Source organism: Rhinatrema bivittatum, chromosome 6 (genome assembly GCF_901001135.1).
Source record: "Rhinatrema bivittatum chromosome 6, aRhiBiv1.1, whole genome shotgun sequence".
NCBI classification, from domain to species: Eukaryota; Metazoa; Chordata; class Amphibia; order Gymnophiona; family Rhinatrematidae; genus Rhinatrema; species Rhinatrema bivittatum.
Genome location: NC_042620.1, coordinates 43,560,563 through 43,579,981, shown reverse-complemented (window position 1 = coordinate 43,579,981; position 19,419 = coordinate 43,560,563). Strand labels below are relative to the sequence as shown.

Sequence of the window (19,419 nt, the reverse complement as noted above, 5' to 3'; positions counted from 1 at the left end):
CTTCATGCTCCCAGCGTCATGAAATACCTTGCATTATTCCTGCATTAAGACATTTATCACACGGTAATCAGTGTTTATCGGACAGTAAAAGGCCTAATGTGCCCTTGTGAATGAGCCCCTTAGATTGTAAGCCTTCTGGGGATTGGGATGTGCTTGGAAGGAATAATCTAAATCAAATGAATAAATAAGTATTTACCTCTCTCCATTGGGAAAACTAACCATTTAGTTTCCTGTCTTTTAACCATGGCATTGACTGTCGAAAAACAATTTTGACGGTCCCTTCCTAACTGGCAAGAATCACAAGGCGCTCGTTAACTACACAAGCCTAACTCCCTCCTTCCCTTAGCCTTCATACATCATTTTCACATTCATTCTCACTCACTCACACCAGCAGGGCCTATACTTCGTTCATGCTAATTCATCACCAGATCTGTTCATTAAAACATAGGAGAACACAATGGTTGGGTAGGCGGTAAGGGAGAGAAAGTGTCTGTGCCCCAGAGCCTCTTGGAAGGGGGGGTAAATGTTGGCCCTACCCCGACTTTTGGTGTCTGCTTCTTTCTTCTGCCACTGCTTCCAGAAGCAGAATATGAGCTTGTCTGGGCAAGACTGAATGAAAGAAAGAAAAAAAAAAGGATGGTTTCAGGATGCGTCAAACAACATAGGGAGGAACAGTTACAAAGAAGGTAGCACATAAAATTTCTCCAAAAGTGAGCATCTCTTTATTTTTAGAGTATATTCCAGAAAATTCATGTATGTGCATACATTGACTAGTGTGGCGTCCTTAGACCACAGGACACCGCCTCTTGAAGAGACTAACTGCATGGGAAGAAACTTAGATTCAAGGGAGCAGCAGCTGCAGCTGGAAGCACGAACATGAAAATGCAAAAGCAGGATGTAGAGAAGAGAAAAAACATACAATGCAACCAAGAAAAGACAAGCAACGTGTTCGGACACTACTCAGGGAAGACAGAAATACTGTGTGCCTGTCCAGTACACGCAGCAGAGGAAGTGTGCCCAAAACACTGCAAGGAAATTATACCATAGCACACCATACACAAATACACAGAGAGGGACAGAAGAAGAGAGAAGGCACTGAACTACTGAGGTTTTACATTAGGGATGTGAATCGTTTTCTGACGATTGAAAATATCATATGATATTTTCAAAGTCGTCAGAAATCGGGGGCTCCCCGAAACCGATAGGAAAACCCCACGAAATTCTTCATGGGGTTCTCTTATTGTTTTGGGGGAAGGCGGGAAAAACGGCACACAAAAACAACCCCTAAACCCACCCCGACCCTTTAAAACAGCTCCCTTAACTTCCCCCACCCTGCCAACCCCCCCCCCCCCAGAATGTTTTAAAATTACCTGGTGGTCCAGTGGGGTCCCGGGAGCGATCTCCTGCTCTCGGACCATTGGCTGCCACTAATAAAAATGGTGCCGATGGCCCTTTGCCCTTACCATGTGTCAGGGTATCCGTGCCTGGCCGACCCCTGTCACATGGTAGGAGTAATGGACAGCCGGCGTTCTGATAAGGATAGTAACTGCCACAAGGTACATTTTATTATCAATTTAATGAGTGAGGAATGGGTCATGCTTTGGGAATGCACATTTCTTATATCTTTGTATGTTGCATTTCTAATACAGTAATGATGGTAGAAAAAGACCAAATGGTTCATCCAGTCTGCCCAACAAGCTTCTCTTGGTAATATCTACTGTTCTGTGTAGGCCACCCCAGGTTTCTCTTAAGGGTGGAACATGCAGTTACCCCCATAGAAATATTTACAATAAAAAAAACAAGCAACTATCAAACCCATAAAAAATTAATGCTAGCAACAGTTTTACTGGGTGAGGAGTCGACTTGCATTGCTTTTGGACTCGGCTGTACAAGCAGTCCTGTGCTTTTTCACTTATGTCTGCATATCAGTATCCCAGACCATAAATGTTGGGGCCCATGTTGGTTGCCATCTGAATCCAATTCCCCTTCCACCCAGCGAAGAGTGATGTTGCAGTTGCGTCAAAAGTATCAAGGCTTATTGTTTGAGGGTAATAATCCCTGGGCTTGTCATAAGGGTAGTAACTGGCACTGAGTGGGTTATCTCCATGCACTCTTTTCTTCATTTCTGTCCTCTAGCCTTTAGGGATCTTCAGTGCTTATTCCATGCCCCTTTGAACTCTTTGACTGTTTTTGTCTTCACCGCCTCCTCCAGAAGGGTATTCCAGGCAACCACCACCCTCTCCGTGAAGATGTATTTCCTGATGTTGGTTCTGAGCCGTCCCCACTGAAATGTCTATTTCTCTTTATCCCATGTTGCATTATGGTTTCCATTTTGATTTCTATTTATTTATATTCTTTTTTATACCGAAATATAGCATAGTGCCTTCATTCCGGTTTACAGTGTAACAACAAATTCATACAAAGAACAGTTATAAAATTATAAATATAACACCAAATAAAGATAGAATATATATATATATAACATCTCAGCAGAAGCAGATTATAACATGTTAGAATGAAGGTGGTTGTGAAAGGTATATATAGATCATATCATTCTGTGTATGATTGTCTAAACAACCATGTTTTTAGTTCTTTTTTGAAGTTTTTGGGATCTTTGATGGAGCTTAGGTATCCTGGGATAGAGTTCCATTCTTTTGGTCCAGCTATAGAGAAGGCTCTATGTCTCGTAGAGGATAGTTTTGCAGAGGAGAGAGGAGGAATGAATAGTTGTAATTTGTCTGAAGATCTTGAAGAGCGGGGTGATTTGTGAATTGTAATCATGTTGTCCAGGGATGAGTTGTTGTCTTTGTAAATTTCGTTATGTAGGATGGTTAAGGATTTGTATCTTATTCTCTGTGGAATAGGTAACCAGTGAAGGTTTTTTAGGGTTGTTTTTTGTCTGCATACTTCTGAATCTAATTTTTGGGCCCTTATTTTGTATTAGATAAGTGTCAGCCTGTGTTGTGCTTGAATATCCGCATTGTTCGCATGTACTGTCTGTGTAGAGATCTATAGCTTGTTCTGTTTTTCCAGTAGAAGGTGTTTTGTTGTAATAAGACCTATACTAGTAATTGAAGTGCATCCCTTTCATAAGTAAGGCTGTTACTGTTATAGTATGGCAGTTTGCTACAAAGGGTCTGAGTATGTTTTTGGTAGGGTTTTGTACTATATCACAATATCCTTGCTAGTGGAGAGAGTGTTATGTTGTAGGATTTATGATGTATTTTTTGTGTGCTTAGAACTATAATTCGCCAATATAGGCATACGATAAATATTTTAAATAAATAAAATAAATAGACACTATTAGTTTAATATAATAAAAAATCCTTCAATTCGATAGAAGAGAAAAGGGCATGATGATATGGTTTAAGGCACACAATCCTTTTTCAACCCCTACTGCTTATACAACAAAGAGATCAGTATTGTTTTAAAAATATGTTGGGATGGATTTTAGATTCTACAACTTCTGTGCACCGTTTAGATATATTTTTTTTAATAGCAAGCAGTATATTAAATTAAAAGAATGAATGAATAAATAATCTGTGGGTAAAGTTTAAGGGTCACAGCCATACAGTCCCATGGGTTACAATTTTGGGATCAGGGTCACACATACCTACTTGCAGATTATATTTAATAATGTGAAATTTTAGGTTAAAAATGTAAGAGAGAGAGCCTCCAAGTTCATGTTATATATAGATGAGGGCTCACTTTTTTACTTGATTTCCAATCACCCTGAGATTACCGTGAATGGTGGGGGGGGTGGGGTGGGGGGCAGGGGCAGAGGTGAAGAACCGGATGTGCACAATCTTACTCTCATGACACAAAAACATTAACACTCATATGTTCACGAGCACTTTACACACACACCCGCTCATTCTTTCATGCACTCATTCCTCATTCTCTGACACATTTTCACATGCTCACTTACAACTTTACTCCTCTCATTTTCCCACATACACATCCCTCTCATACACATGCTCACTCACTCACTTCTCTCTCTCTTCCACACACACACACATGCCCACTCACCCTCACACCCATGTTCATTCACACTTTCACTTCTCTTCCTCCTACACAAACACACACTCTCACAGACATGCTCTTTCCCCTCCCCATGATATACTCCCTCCCCCATGCACACTCCCATTCTCATATATGCACACACATGCACAAATACCCCCCCCCCATTGGCTACCTCTCCCCACCCTAAACCCCCCAGTAGGGACAACCTCCTCCTGGGATTGATAGGAAGACGCCTTCTTCCAGCCAATAGCAGGAGCAGCAGCAACAGTAGAAGAGCTATTGGCCTCCTCCCTTTTTCCTGTTCCCACAGGCCAATCAGAGGCCTCCTCCCTTCCTGGCTGCCAAATTGGTCTGATGTGGGCGCCCTGCACTGGTGCCTTTCCGATAAAATAGGCCAACATTGGTCTGCAGGCTCAGGAAGAAGAAATGAGGCCTCTGGTCACAGGGCAGGGAAAAGGAAGGAGGCAATTGGCCAGTGTAAACCAATCAGATGCTTTCTAAGCTGGCTGCTTCACTGGCGAAGCAGCAGGACATCCGGAGATTACGGCTGTTGGCCCAGAGACCCGGCAATTCCATTAGAATTCCGGAGTCTCCAGGTCAAATCCAAAGAGTTCCCAGGTATGGCCATAGGTGCCAAATTGCCTTCCTACAACTCTGGGAGAAAGAGAACAGAAGGAAAGGCATTAAGGAAGGGTCCATAGATGGAGGGAAGCAGGGTAGGAGAGAAAGCATTTGGGAATGGGCCCTAGTGGGAGTAACACTCATAAAAGGGCCATAAAGGGAGGGCTGGAGGGAGAGCACAGTTTTTATATCAGAAACCATTCTTTATATAATATTAATTTATATACATTACAAATGATTATTTGTTATTACATTAACCTGCTTTCCGTGACATTTAACTGCATGTGAAAATGAAAGATGAGTATGTGGGGGTCCGCAAAATGTTTAGAAGTTGAAAAAGGGGTTCACACTTCCTAAAAGGTTGGGAATCCCCTGCTCTACATATATATAGAACTTTCTATAATAAATTGCATAGCTATCGAGTTAGTTTATTATTGCATAAAATATGCATGGCATGAGATAATTTCCTGAAAAGATTCAGAACTTATAACTCATGAAGCAACTAACCTGTGACGTATTCTTTACACTTTTCTTTTCCACCAGGACCTGGTGTTCCAGTCATCAGTGTGCATAGTGTGAGTAGTCCAGGAAGTGAGTATGCAACTATTCCCTGAAGTTTATACTCCTTGTACACAATTTAGTATGGTCTGCTAATATCAAGCAGCTGTAAAGGGAATTTACCTCAGTGTCAGAATTCAAATATAGGATAAGTATGGAGGAATGAAGTTGAAACTAGAGATTAAGTGGAGTTTGTGATATTGCAATAGGAAAAGCATTGTACAGACTAGAAGAGCCATTAAATTCTATACACCTTTTTTATGCTATGGCTTTCAATACTGTAGTTCAGTTTATTTCTAATATAATATAGCAATATGGATAATAGCTATACTTAAATATTTTTATACATAATCTAGACGAGTTTACCTATTTCAACATACAGAGGTCGATATTCAAAAGCCATTTAGACAGATAACTCACAAGTTAGCCATTTTAATGGCAAGTTTGGTGAGGGGGCGTGTTTTATTTATCCAGTTAACTTAGCCAAATTTCAGATATATCCAACTAAGGCCTGGATTTATCAAAATGCACTAAATATCACCTGCGATAGGAAAAGGGGCATGTTTTATGTAATAGTGCACTTTGTGAAAAGCTGCTAGAGATCCAGGCTAGCTATGCTATCAGGGCCCTTCTGCAACCATGGGGGGGGGGGGGGGGGGGGGAGAAAGAGAGAGAGAGACTAGCCATAATACCCTCATACTAGGTAGGTATTTATACCTCTATATGAGGCCTACCTAGTCACTCGAGATGAGTGGGGGGGGGGGTTAGGGGGCCACTTTGACATTCAAAGTGAGACGAACGAACAGAATAGTGCTCTCTTGTGAAGATTTGATGACTTTCGGAGTGAGGAAACTCACACAAAGATGAGATTTGTGCAGTGTTCTCTCAACCTAGCTTGATGGACTCTCTAACTGGGTAACATCAAGCTAGGTTGAGAGAACATTGTACAAATCTCATCTTTGTGTGAGTTTCCTCACTCCGTAGGTCATCAAATCTTCACAAGAGAGCAGTGTTCTGTTCGTACGTCTCACTTTGAATGTCAAAGTGACCCCTAACCCCCCTACACTAATACCTAAACCTCACCTCAAGTTACTAGGTGGGCCTCATATAGAGGTATAAATACCTACCTAGTATGAGGGCATTATGGCTAGGCTCTCTCTCCTTCTCTCTCTCTCTCTCTCCCCCCCAGTGATTGCTAGGCTGGATCTCCAGGAGCTAAAAATGGCATTTGCAAAAACATCACAAAGCGTGATAAAGCCCTATCGCACAGCTTTACACAAATGAAAAAAGTGTAATTAAAATACACATTAAAGCCATGCAATACAGCTTTGCTAATCATGAAGCCAGCCCACTTGGCCACAAAACCCACCCCAAACTCCTCCCCTTTTTCTAATTTACATCGCACTATGCATTATGGCATTTTCGCATGCGTTAAAGGCATTTTTTGCATGTGAAAATGCCTTAACACATGCGAAAACGCCATATAGCAGTTTGATAAATGACCCCCTAAGTTAGCAAGATAACTTTAGACCTGCTTTAGAGCAGGTTTAAAATTATCCAGTTGTGTGTGGCCAGATAACTTGCTACTTATACAGATATCTTCAAAAGATATCCAGGTAATTTGTGCTGACAACAACAAAAAAAAGAAGAAAAAGTAAAGGGCGTACGGCCTGATTTGCATCCTTGCCTGCAAAGTTTAAGACAGGCCTTGTTGTGTTGTACACCCCCTATCCCCAATCCCCTTTTAAATTTATAAATATGTGGCGGGGTCCGCTGTCTCCTCCCACGCCCCTTCCCTGGGGGCGTGGGAGGAGACAGTATTTGCTGCTGATGGGCCCTTCCCCCACCCCCACCCCTCCGCAGTCTAAATATGCTCGGCACCACTCCCTCCCCCCCCCCCGACTCCCTGGACCCTCCCCTCTTTCCCCCCAACCCCCAAACCCTGAAAAATCGCTGTCAGGAGCAGGATCGGAACTTACCCCCTTCCCCATTTTCTCCAGAGAAGCCTCTGCCATAAGGGAACTATGGCAATTAGCAGAGTTTTCAAGTCTGCCTCAGCTGTTTCTTCACCTTTCATAATATTATGCAATTCCTAAACCAGGGCTTCCCAAACTGTGGGTCAGGACCCCAGATAGGGTCACATTGGTTAAAAGTTTGTGAAGCTCTGCCCTAAACTCAAACAGGCATGAATAAGCTAAAAAAAAAAAATCACAAATCTAGCTAAAATAAAATTTTTAAAAAGCATATAAATGACTGAGATAAGTGTGCTGCTCTGCAGGTTGCTTAGAAACTTGTTTTACCCCCTTTAGAAAATAGTCTTGGGGGTGACTTTTCAAAACATTACACATGTAAAAATTAGCATATATGCTTGCAAGTTGCCTCCATTTGCATATTCTATGTTTTATAAATGTCATGTATTTTTCAGTTTCGTTTGCACATATATGCGTGTGAAAAAGAGGTGGTCTGGGGTCTTCAGGGTGGGGGCCAGCATTTACATGTGCAAGTTGCTATTTTAATAAACGTGTGTGTGTACATTTGTCAAGTTACTCATGTATTTTTACACCTGCTAATTAGCTGGCGTAAGTGATCTTAAACGTGTTTGTTGTGTACTACTGATAGGGTGAGAGGTCTGGGTGAAATGGGAGGAGTTTTGGCTGAAGAACCAGGAAGGTGTCGATGACCTGGAGAAAGGACTGGGTGAACTGGTGGACTAATTGGTTAATTTCATTAATGCTCGCAAGTTTTAAAATCGGCAAAATCTGCACGAATATTTTTAAAATGGATAGGAAAAATGCACACATTCAATGCATTGATATATATGTGGTTTTACTGCAGTGCATGTATTTGCATGTAAGCCTAAACATGCACATATTTTGTGAGGTACAGATACGTGTATTTTATAAAACAAATGTATATCATATGCGCAGGTAATAAAATACTTGCATAGAATTGCTTGTGGTCATGTACATGTATATATGCTGTTGCGCACACTTTTTTGAAAGTTATTCTCTTGTTAACTCTCTACTAATGCATAAATTTTATGCATTTTCAGTTTGGTTTGTTTTTTCATTTTGGAGGCGGGATATTGGTTCAGTTCATTTCCCAAACCAATTAAAACAAATCCACAAAATAACCAAAAAAAAAAAAAAAAACCCAACTACTACAAGAAAAATCTGGCACTCTGTGGCCTTCCAAACATCCTCATGCCCAGTAAATGTAAACTCAGGGCCCAGGCCTACCTAGATGGATCTCCCTGTGCCCCCTCTGCCCCTGTAAATATAGGCCGAGGCTGGGGACCTCTCTCCCCAACCCCTTCTTATCCCCTTAATGGTGGTCCTGATGAAGGAAGGGTAAGGGCCGGAACCAAGCCTGCTCGCTTCGACCCTGGCACCTGGTCTTTAAAAATTGTGTCAGCTGCCTGGAAGACGGTGCTGAAGCCACATCAGTTTGAAGCCTGTCTTAGGTGAGGTGGGCACTATTACGCTTCTGCACCTGAGGGTGTTGATGCCATGTCTCTTATTTCTACTGCTCACTCAGTGTTCTCATGGTGTTGATCATTGTGCTCACCCTATACCTTGTGCTGTTCATGCCACTATTTGCCATTTTCCCCTCTCCTAGTATCTTGGAATGTTATTACATGTGTTGTTGAGCCCTACCTGCACGTTTCATTATGCTTGGATAGAAAACCCCAATAATAGAGTCCAAAATAGGATTCACTGTGTTCCACACTATCTTTAATGGAAATTATTTTATTATTCTATTTCATTAAGCGAATGAACCTGGAAACCAAAACAAACAAAACAAATTAAAAATGACAACTGAAATGAAATAAATTGAACTGATTTTTTTTTCTGTGCGCATTCGTAATAAATAGCAAAAAAAGAACCTAAGCCTACAACATTCCCACATGCACGTACACACTTCATGCAATGTTGAAGATAAAGCAGTGGTTACAATCCAAAACATCAGTGGTGTTACTGTACTGTGATTCCAAGGAGGTACTGGGGTAACCTGCACAGTGGTGTTTACAGTCCAAAGCAGCAGTTGTAAGACTATCTTGTGTTTCCAAGAAGACTGGGGTGATCTGTCTGGAGAGACTATGGTTCAAACCCAAACTTCACTGAGGATGGATAGATGGCTATAGTGATTATTATAAAACTTAGTAATAAGATAAAGAAGGGTGCTTGGCTGTTGGTTTAAGTACTGGCATTGTATGAATCAAAGTCGAAGATGACAAAGCTTGAAATGGCAGACAAAGCATTGGTGGTGGAGCCCATCACTCTAATGGATTTTGGGCATGTTTGGAAAAGAGATGGAGTACAGCCTTAGAAAATGGGTTGAGAGGTCTTGTAAAAGACAGAGGGGCAGGAAGTAGTGATATTGGTAGTGAGTTGCATTAGGAAATTTATATATACATCTAAGATTAGATCAGTCTAAGTTGGCGACTGTGGAACCGGAAATCACTGCCAATCCCCAAACTTCAGAAGAAGAGAAATCTGAACCAGGGCAGGAGATTGCCAACCCTGAAAACTACATTAAGCATCCACTACAGAACAGATGGGCACTCTGGATTTTTAAAAATGATAAAAGCACATCTTTGTCTGACATAGAAGTTTGATACTGTTGAAGACTTTTGGGCTTTGTACAATCATATCCATCTGTCTTGTAATGTAATGTCTGGCTGGGACTACTCACTGTTCAATGATGGCATAGAACAAGCAAAGAGGGTGATGGTTCATTAAGATAAACAAACTGCAGAGACGAAATGATCTAGATTGCTTCTGGCTAGAAGCACTGATGTGCCTTATTGGAGAAGCATTTGATGATTACAGTGATTATGTCTGTGGAGCAGTAGTTAATGTTAGAACCAAGGGTGATAAGATAGAAATACAGACTACTGAATGTGAAAACAGGAATGCTGTTACGCATTTACAAGCTAGTTTTTAAAAGGCCCGCTTGCACGTCCATCTGCGTGTGCCTATTTTATAACCTTCACACGTCAGTGTGCGCATGTTATAAAATACGATTCCCGCACACACGTGTGTGCCGGCTTTTAATGTCTGAGCGAGCATGTGTGGGTAGATGGCCTTCTCCGTGCATGGGGGGGTGGATTTTAAAAGAATCACGCCTTTGCCCAGTTCCCTCCCAGTCCGCTCCAGTAAAGAAGCAGACTGGGTGGGAACTTCCCTAACCCTAATGCTATCCTTCCTCTCTCTTACTTTCTCCTCCCCGACCCCTAAACCTACCCTAACTAGCATTTTCTTTTTTTTTGTTGAAGAACTTACCCGTTCCTCCGAGCAGGAATAAGTTCAGCGCGGCGGCCTTTCCCGCCCAGACCCCGCCTCCCAGCCCATCCCCTTCTTCAGGCCCAACACTTCTGCATTTATCGGGAGATACGTGCTTGGCCGGGCATTTTTAAAAATGCGCTTGGTGTGCGCAAGGCCCAGCCACGCACGTATCTCCCTGATTTTACACTTACTGGTCTTTTAAAATCTACTTCACAGGGATGGTAAACAAGGAAAGGTTAGGACTTCCTCCAAAGATAGTGATTGGTTACACAGCCATTCCACCACTAAAAATAGATTTGTTGTTTAAGATATAGTTGTTTAAGATACAGTTGTGATGGCGAAGGTACAGAGAAGGGCAACCAAAATGATAAAGGGGATAGAACAGCTCCCCTATGAGGAAAGGCTGAAGAGGTTAGGGCTGTTCAGCTTGGAGAAGAGACGGCTGAGGGGGGATATGATAGAGGTCTTTAAGATCATGAGAGGTCTTGAATGAGTAGATGTGGCTCGGTTATTTACACTTTCTAATAATAGAAGGACTAGGGGGCATTCCATGAAGTTAGCAAGTAGCACATTTAAGACTAATCAGAGAAAATTATTTTTCACTCAACACACAATAAAGCTCTGGAATTTGTTGCCAGAGGATGTGGTTAGTGCAGTTAGTGTAGCTGGGTTCAAAAAAGGTTTGGATAAGTTCTTGGAGGAGAAGTCCATTAACGGCTATTAATCAAGTTTACTTAGGGGCGGATTTTCAGAGCCCTGCTCGCGTAAATCCGCCCAAAACCGGGCGGATTTACGCGAGCAGGGCCCTGCGCGCCGGGAAGCCTATTTTACATAGGCCTACCGGCGCACGCAGAGCCCCGGGACTCGCGTAAGTCCCGGGGTTTTCGGAGGGGGCGTGTCGGGGGCGGGCCCGAACCGCGCGGCATTTTCGGGGCGTGTCGGGAGTGTTCCGGGGGCGTGGCTACGGCCCGGGGCGGCCCGGGGGCGTGGCCGCGCCCTCCGGACCCGCCCCCAGGTCGCGTCCCGGTGCGCAGGAGACCCGCTGACGCGCGGGGATTTACGCCTCCCTCCGGGAGGCGTAAATCCCCCGACAAAGGTAAGGGGGGGGATTTAGACAGGGCCGGGCGGGTTTCGGCCGGGTGGGTTTCGGGCCGGGCGGGTTTCCCTCCAAGGCCGCTCCGATTTCGGAGCGGCCTTGGAGGGAACGGGGGTAGGCTGCGCGGCTCGGCGCGCGCCGGCTATACAAAATCGATAGCCTTGCGCGCGCCGATCCAGGATTTTAGCGGATACGCGCGGCTCCGCGCGTATCTACTAAAATCCAGCGTACTTTTGTTTGCGCCTGGAGCGCAAACAAAAGTAGGCTATTCGCGCTCGTTTTAAAATCCGCCCCTTAGGGAATAGCCACTGCTATTAATTGCATCAGTAGCATGAGATCTTCTTAGTGTTTGGATAATTGCCAGGTTCTTGTGACTTGGGTTGGCCACTGTTGGAAACAGGATGCTGGGCTTGATGGACCCTTGGTCTGACCCAGCATGGCAAGTTCTTATGTTCTTAAGAATACACCAGAGTATTCTATCATTGGCGACTATGGCAAGCAATTGCAATTTGGGAGTGGAACCAAAGCCTCCTCAAAAGCAGATCTAAATTTACTACTGACAAAATGGAACTTGTCTATTTTTACAGAGCTAGAGATAAAAAATTGAAGTCATGGCAAAAACTATGGTTGATAATTTCAGCATATACACATGGTAGACTAGTGAACAACAAATTCATGTTGGTCACCTTTCAATTTCTCTGTGCCACTTCAGACCTTTCTTCTTTCTCTGATATATCTGAAAAATGTTTTGTCACCTCGCTTTACCTCTTTGGCAATCCTTTCTTCCACCTGACATTTTGCTTTCTTGATTTGTTTCTTCATCTCCCTCAGTTTCACCAGATATTCTCCCCTGTGTTCCTCTTTTTGGGATCCTTTATATTTCTGGAACGCTGTTCTTTTTGCTTTATTTTATCAGCCACCTCCTTTGAGAACCAGATCATTTTCTTATTTCTCTTATTTTTGTTTACTTTTCTAACATATAGATTTATTCTATTTGTAATTGCTCCTTTTAGTTTGGCCCACTGTTGTTCTACCTCTCTCATTTTCTCCCAGTCTTCTAGTTTTACCTCCAGGTACATCCTCATTTTGACAAAGTCCATATTTTTGAAATTCAAAACTCGGGTCTTTGTGTGATCTCTCTGTATCCTATCATTTGATGATCACTGGTGCTCAGGTGGGCACCCACCTGGACATTAGAGACATTATCCCCGTTAGTGAGCACTAGGTCGAGTATAACTCCCTCCCTCCCACCCTCATGGGTTTCATTAGCATTTGTTTGAACAAAGCCCTTTGCAGGGTGTCCACTATCTCTCTACTTCTGGTAGATTCCATCAGATTAAAATCTCCAACAATCAACACTTCTTCCTTCTTTCCCACATTTACAATATCTCAGATCATTTAATATTATCCATATCACCGTGACATTTTAACTTCACTGTCTCTCATTACTGTTCAATCATGAATAAATGGCCTCTAAAGGAATCTTTAAGCACATTCGAAGACAGTACTTATCTTAAATGAAGAATTCAGCATTAGACCTTCCATTGTTAGTTAGTGCAGCTCTCACAGTACTTCACTGCTAATGTTTCCAACACATCCCAGATTTCGAAATGCCAAACTTCTAAGTAGGCATCACTATGGTGAACGACTAGCATTATTGCACCCTGTTATGCCCAAAATCACCAGTGTTTCTGTTATAGACACTTGCATCCGAGACCACTTTAGATGGTTACCTAAAAAAAAAATTTTTAAATTAAATCTTTCCTCTATATTGAAAAAGTAAAAGGTGAGAATGAAAACTCTTATACCTCAATGGCCGAACTGTTGTCATATAAGCATTTAAAATGACTACTACACAAGGCACTGACTCTTCATAGGTTTCTAAACCCACAGAATTAGCTCCAGGAAACAGGAGTTTAAGAACTAGGCATCTATTTTATTACAACGCTTTTAGCCTTATGGCTATCCACCATCTGTGGTAAAGACTGCACATCACAGGCATTTTATTCTGGCAGGGAATCGTTACTGCAGTACCAGAGCAAATGAAGAGATACAACCACAATTTTGTGAAGTCCCTTTCTTGATTAAATCTGCTTGGTTCTCCAATAGTATTAAATGTCATTGGCACGTTCTGTCCTTAGATCATATTTTTAGAGAACTACCAATGAATTCATATATGGAGGGCAAAACATTTGAGAACAAGTGGTTCATGCGGCCACAAAAGTGAGTATTTAACTGTTTTCACTCATCATAGGCATTGTAAGTGTGGCCATTGTGAACTATGGACACAATCTTAGATACATCCTACATCTCAATTTACAATACAGTTGAATTTTTCCACTACTTTTGAGTCTAAGAACATAGACATATAAAATCCGGGGTCGGCGTGCGCAAGGCTGTGCAAAATCGGCAGCCTGCACGCGCCGAACTGCACAGCCTGCCTCCATTCCCTCCGAGGCCGCTCCGAAATCGGAGCGGCCTCGGAAGGAACTTTCCTTCCGCGTCCCTCCACCTTCCCCTCCCTTCCCCTATCTACCCCACCCCCCAGCCCTACCTAATCCCCCCCTACCTTTGTTGGGCAAGTTACGCCTGCTTGGCCCGCCCCCGAACCGTCGCCATGCCCCCGGACCTGCCCCGGCCCGCCCCTGCCCCCAGACATGCCCCCTCCCGCCCCTTTTAGGAAGCTCCGGGACTTACGCGCGTCCCCCGAGAGGATTTACGCGCGCAGGGGTTTTAAAATCTACCCCATAATTTACATTATTCAATGTCCTTGTCCCTTGGTCTATGTCATCATGACAAAGTATATGATTCACACTTGCATCCATGAACATAGAAGTTGCCTTAAGAGTAAAAAGGAACAAGCCCCAATTGTTGGTCATTGCATCTCTCTTACTTTTGAGATTCTTCGATATGGCATCATTGATGTAATAACTTTTTCTCAAGGGTGAAAGCTTTTCTGTTTTAAACTATAAGGAACAGCAAAGGATTTTTCGCCTTAATACAGTATCACCCCAGTTGGAAATGTGGACCCTTGAGCCAGCTCAAAGGTGGAAGAACCACTGGAAGAAGGCCTCACAGTGGTACTTGAGGCCGGGAGGCAGAACAGGTCCACGAGACCTGTCAGGGCCTTCAACTATACCAACTGTCGTTCCCCACAGGTTGAGCCCTTGGGTGCCAGGGCCAGCAAGACAACGAAGGTCTCCTGGTGGAGGAAGTCTGAAAAGCAGTCTGAGTCATGGCAGGCTGAAGAGACGGAGTCGATCCAGGAATCGAGGTGGGCAGCTGAGGTGCAAGATGACGAGGCAGGCCAGATGTTGGGGAAGGCAGCAGACTAGCGAAGCCAAGGAACACGCCAAAGGTCAGGACGGGCAGCAAACAGAAGAATTCAGGAATCAGGCCAAAGTCAAAACCGAGGAATCAAGCAGAAACTGGAGCGGAAGCAGGAGCAGGACCACGGGAACGAAGCAGGAACCCTGGAGCAGGATTAGGAAAACACAGGAACAGCAATTAGTTACTCACAGGAGTCGACCTGATGCCAAGGCAAGGCAATGAAGCAGGAAGTGGGCTTAAATAGCCCTGGGCTGTGATGTCATCACTGGGGGCCGAGCCAAGGTTTCCCGCCACAGCCCCTTTAAAAGTGAAGCTAGGCCGCGTGCGTGCCTAGGGAGGAGGAGCCCAAGTGACAGTCGGCGGCGTCTCCCTCGTGAAGAGAATGCCGCGGTGGAGGCTCGGTATGGCCTGCCCGCTGGGACCGTGGAGAGCGTCGGAGGCCGGCATCTGCTGGGTGAGTTGGGGGGACCTGGTCGTGGCGATCTGCGGCCGGGATTTACAACAATCCCCACTGTTTAAATGAACAAATTCAATGGAACTCTTTATTATAACAGTATTATCATAAAATAGTTTTTCTTTAAATAACATTTATTAAATCACTTCATGATATGCTTTTAGTAATTATGACTATCAGTGGCACTGTGATGATGCTTTTCTGTCATCATTACATTTTTTGTTTCTCTTTAAAACAATCACATTAATGTGCAGCCTTTGCCATATTATTGAGGCAGCTGATGAACAAGCCATTTTGCAAATAACAGAGAATCGTAAGACTATTTTAATTGATGAACCATATGTACTTCATAATTTGGTCATAGTCCCTGATGAAGTGTTTGAAACATGATACTTGTCAGGCTCGACTATCTCTTGGATCAAGAAGCTGCGGATTCTCGAAGCTTGTAAAAGATAAAAGGTTCGGTTCAGGCTTCGTTTTCAGCCTGCCGCAGGAAATTTCGTATTTCGTGTGTTTCAGGCCTTTAAAATTCGCGCTCGAGTACACATGTATGCGTGTTTGTCGGCGTGCGCACATGAGCGCGCTGATTTTATAACATATGTACGTTTATGCGTGCACGTTATAAAATCGGCTACCTGTATGCACTATTTTACATCAACGCGTGCATTTGCATGCAAATCCTGTCTCAATCGCGTAAGGGGGGGATTTAGTAGGTGTGCATGGCAATGTGAGCCCCATTTCCCAGTTCCCTCCCACTTTGCCCCTGTAAAGGAGCAAACTTCCTAACCGTCCTCCCTTTTACCCTACCAGCCCTGACCCCTAAAACCCCACTGACTACCATAGATTTTTCTGGTTTAAGACTTATCCATAGTCTGTAGCAACAGCAGGTTACATGGTTGTCCAACCCCAGCACACGCTTCTGTGCAACACTGACTTGCTGGCGCTGTCCCGGCCCACCCATGCCCTGCCCAAGCCCCAACCTTGTCCCACCCAGACCTTGCCCCCCATCCTACCTACCCCTTTTACATGAAACCTTCCGTATTTGCGTGTGGCTGCGAGCATCTTAAAATCTGTATGGCCCACGCATCCCAGACACGCGCATATCTCCTTGATTGGTCAAGTGTAGGGCTTTTAAAACGAGCCCTTTAAATGTTTCATACACTCAGAGCTCAGTTAATAAGTTTAATTGAAAATGGCCTGCTTTTATTTGCAATTTCTAAAAAACCTTAATTTAAAAATTTGGAAGAACAATGATTAAAACAATCAGAATTTCAGTGTTGGAACAACTTAAGTAAAAATGCAATGCTTTCTTGACTCCTCTTGTATCTGATTATATGAAGTTTTCAGTATCCCATCTGTACAATGTGGTAGTTTAATTTTTTCACTGTTGTCGTCATGTTAGTTTCACATTCGGGGTACATTTTTTTAAGAAGGTTTTTAAATACATCACCAATCTCAAAGCTACCCCAAACCATGTCACAAGCTTTACAAAGAATTTATCTTAATAAAATGCTGACCACTAGATCTCTTTATTTAATCCTTTGGGATTGATTTTACATCATATATAAATTCACTTCTGTTCACATTGTATCAAAAAACATGTAATATTTCCACCACGTGATCATCGACAAAATTGCTCTAATATTGCAAATGTTAAATCTATGAGAGTATGCTGTGATGAAATTCAGTGGGACATCAAAAATATCTCTTTGTTATTCTGATGAATGCAGGTCAAATTCTGATTGACCAGGATGATTTATCTAAGTATAGTAGCTGGGCAAGGAAACCAAATGATGTAAATAACTCCTGTAGAAGTGCATGTAGTAAGTTGATTCAAAAACTATTGGGGCCAATCTGAAAAAGCAAAAATTGTGCCACTAAAGTATCTAGGACAGATGCTGCCCTAGCCACAAGGAAAATGACTGATCCAGGTCAACGATGTTTTGGTGCAGAATACAATTTTGAATGGACCAACTGTTCTTTAATGTTGGGAGCCATTTCAATGCAAAAAGAGGAGTTTCTATAAATACAGAGTGCAACTGTAGGATATCCCAATGCTGTTTGATACTTTGGTGTATCATCCACCTATGGGCAGAATAAGGTAAAATGCAAACTGGGTGCATTGCTTCCTGATCACTTCTTGACTATAATAACAATTCATGGTTTGCCCAGCATCCATGTTTCTATGATTGCTGAATCACTTTAGTAGGATAAACCCTTTCATCAAAGTGTTTTTTCATTTCTTGTGAATGGAGGTTGTGGTTATATTTGGTCATGGTAGAACAAAGTTTCCAAAGCCTTAGGAACTAGCCCATGGGCAAATTTTCCTATAAATGTAGGGGGATGACAGCTTGAAAAATGTAGCAGTGTGCGACAATCTGTTGGTTTTTGATAAATTGAAAATTGAAAGCCATTGCAGTATGCACATAATTTAAAATCTACCTTCCTCAATGTTTAATTCTGACTTAGTTTGTTCAAATTGTTACATTATGATGCACATATAATATAAGCCATATATTTTTTTAATTGATTAGAGAAAGTATGCTTGTTCCTGTACTACAAATGTATGTGCACACAGAAACATACGTATGTACTTTCAGGGCAGAAATACTCTGTATTTTATGAACTGTGTGGCTCCTGTCTCATATTTTATAATATAGTAGCATAAATCTCAGAGTGCCCACTTACAGGTGCAAATGGTGTACCATGGACAGTTTTGAAATTTCGTCTGTCAACATTTGTGCCAGTAAGTGGGAATTCAATGATTTATGCTAGTATTTTATAAAGTGCAGTGTGTTTTATAAACTGTGTGGTGCTATAAAAAAACATGTAAACGACAGTCTCTCCTCAGTAGAGTTTACAATCTAATCAAGACAAACATAAGGGGGCAAAAGAAACTTAGAGAATTGTATTTAGAAAGAAATGGTTAAAATATAGCCTATTTCTGCCCTGAAAGTATGTGCATATGTATACTCAAGTATGTTTGTAAGATTTGAACTGGACTTAGGGTATCTGCTATCTTGCTGACAGTTTTATCCCAAGAGTCAAAGACTGAGGAGACATTGGCTTGATTAAAGTCAGTTAGCTTACTTTTAATTGATTTTTCAAATATTTCAGGTTCAATCTTTTTTGTTTGATCATTTCTTGAATGTGTTTGTTTTGTGTTGAGGAGAGTTATTTTTGCATTAATTAGTTCATTGTCAGACCAGAGCAAAATTGTGTGAGATGTGTTTATTTTACAATTAATGTAATTGGCAAATATTAGGTCAAGGATATGTCCAGCTTTATGAGTAAGGTTTGTTGCAAATTGTGACCATCCCATTGCATCTAAAAAAAATTTCACATGCTGTAGTTTTTGGTGTTCTGTCTACATAAATGTTAGTCTCCTATAATTTGGGGCAGATTTTCAAAGACCTACGCATGCTCGGCCTATTTTCAAAACGCCCAGCGGCACACATAAAGCCCCGGGACATGTGTAAGTCCCAGGGCTTGAAAAAAGGGGTGGGGCGTGGGCGGTCCGGGGCGGGGGCAGGGTCATTGGCTCCTAGCACAGCGGCCATTGGCCACTGTGTCAGAGATCGTGAGCCGGCAATCGGCTGGCGCGTGCAAAAGATAAAATAAAGATCAGGGGGGGATTAGAGTAGGGCTAGGGGGGAAAGGTTAGGGGAAGGGGTGGGAAGGTCAGGGTAGGGGGAAGGGAACAGTGCCCTCAGTGGTGGGTGGGCAATGGGACGGTCCTTGGTGAGCAGGCACAAGCTGGCTGGTGCCGGTGTCATTGGCTTCCTCTGTCCGGCGGGGGGGTAGCACCCTTTGCATACCTGCCCCACTGGTGTCTTTCTGTTTTAGTGAAGGAGCAGGTGTTAGGGCCAGGCACACCAAGAGATGGCCGCTGTCTTGCCCGGTGCAATCCTATTCCCTGTTCAAATAAAATAATTCCAAAAAGAACGGAATAACTCAAAAGATTAAAATCCATAGGACAGTGAAGACCTTAGATGCACTAAATAGACACAGAAAAACAGAGAAACATTGGCAGAAATGCCAATTGACAG

General features: G+C 42.9%; 1 protein-coding gene and 1 pseudogene across 1 annotated transcript in view; both read left to right on the top strand.

Annotated features, from left to right (window-relative positions):
* Positions 1-19,419, top strand: part of DPP10 (dipeptidyl peptidase like 10) — a 1,181,383-nt gene that overhangs the window by 1,075,056 nt on the left and 86,908 nt on the right. The window contains exon 17 of the mRNA XM_029605348.1: positions 5,188-5,235. Coding sequence (XP_029461208.1) covers positions 5,188-5,235 — 48 coding nt within the window. The remainder of the gene's footprint in view (positions 1-5,187; positions 5,236-19,419) is intronic.
* On the top strand, positions 9,433-10,804 carry LOC115093175 (annotated as a pseudogene).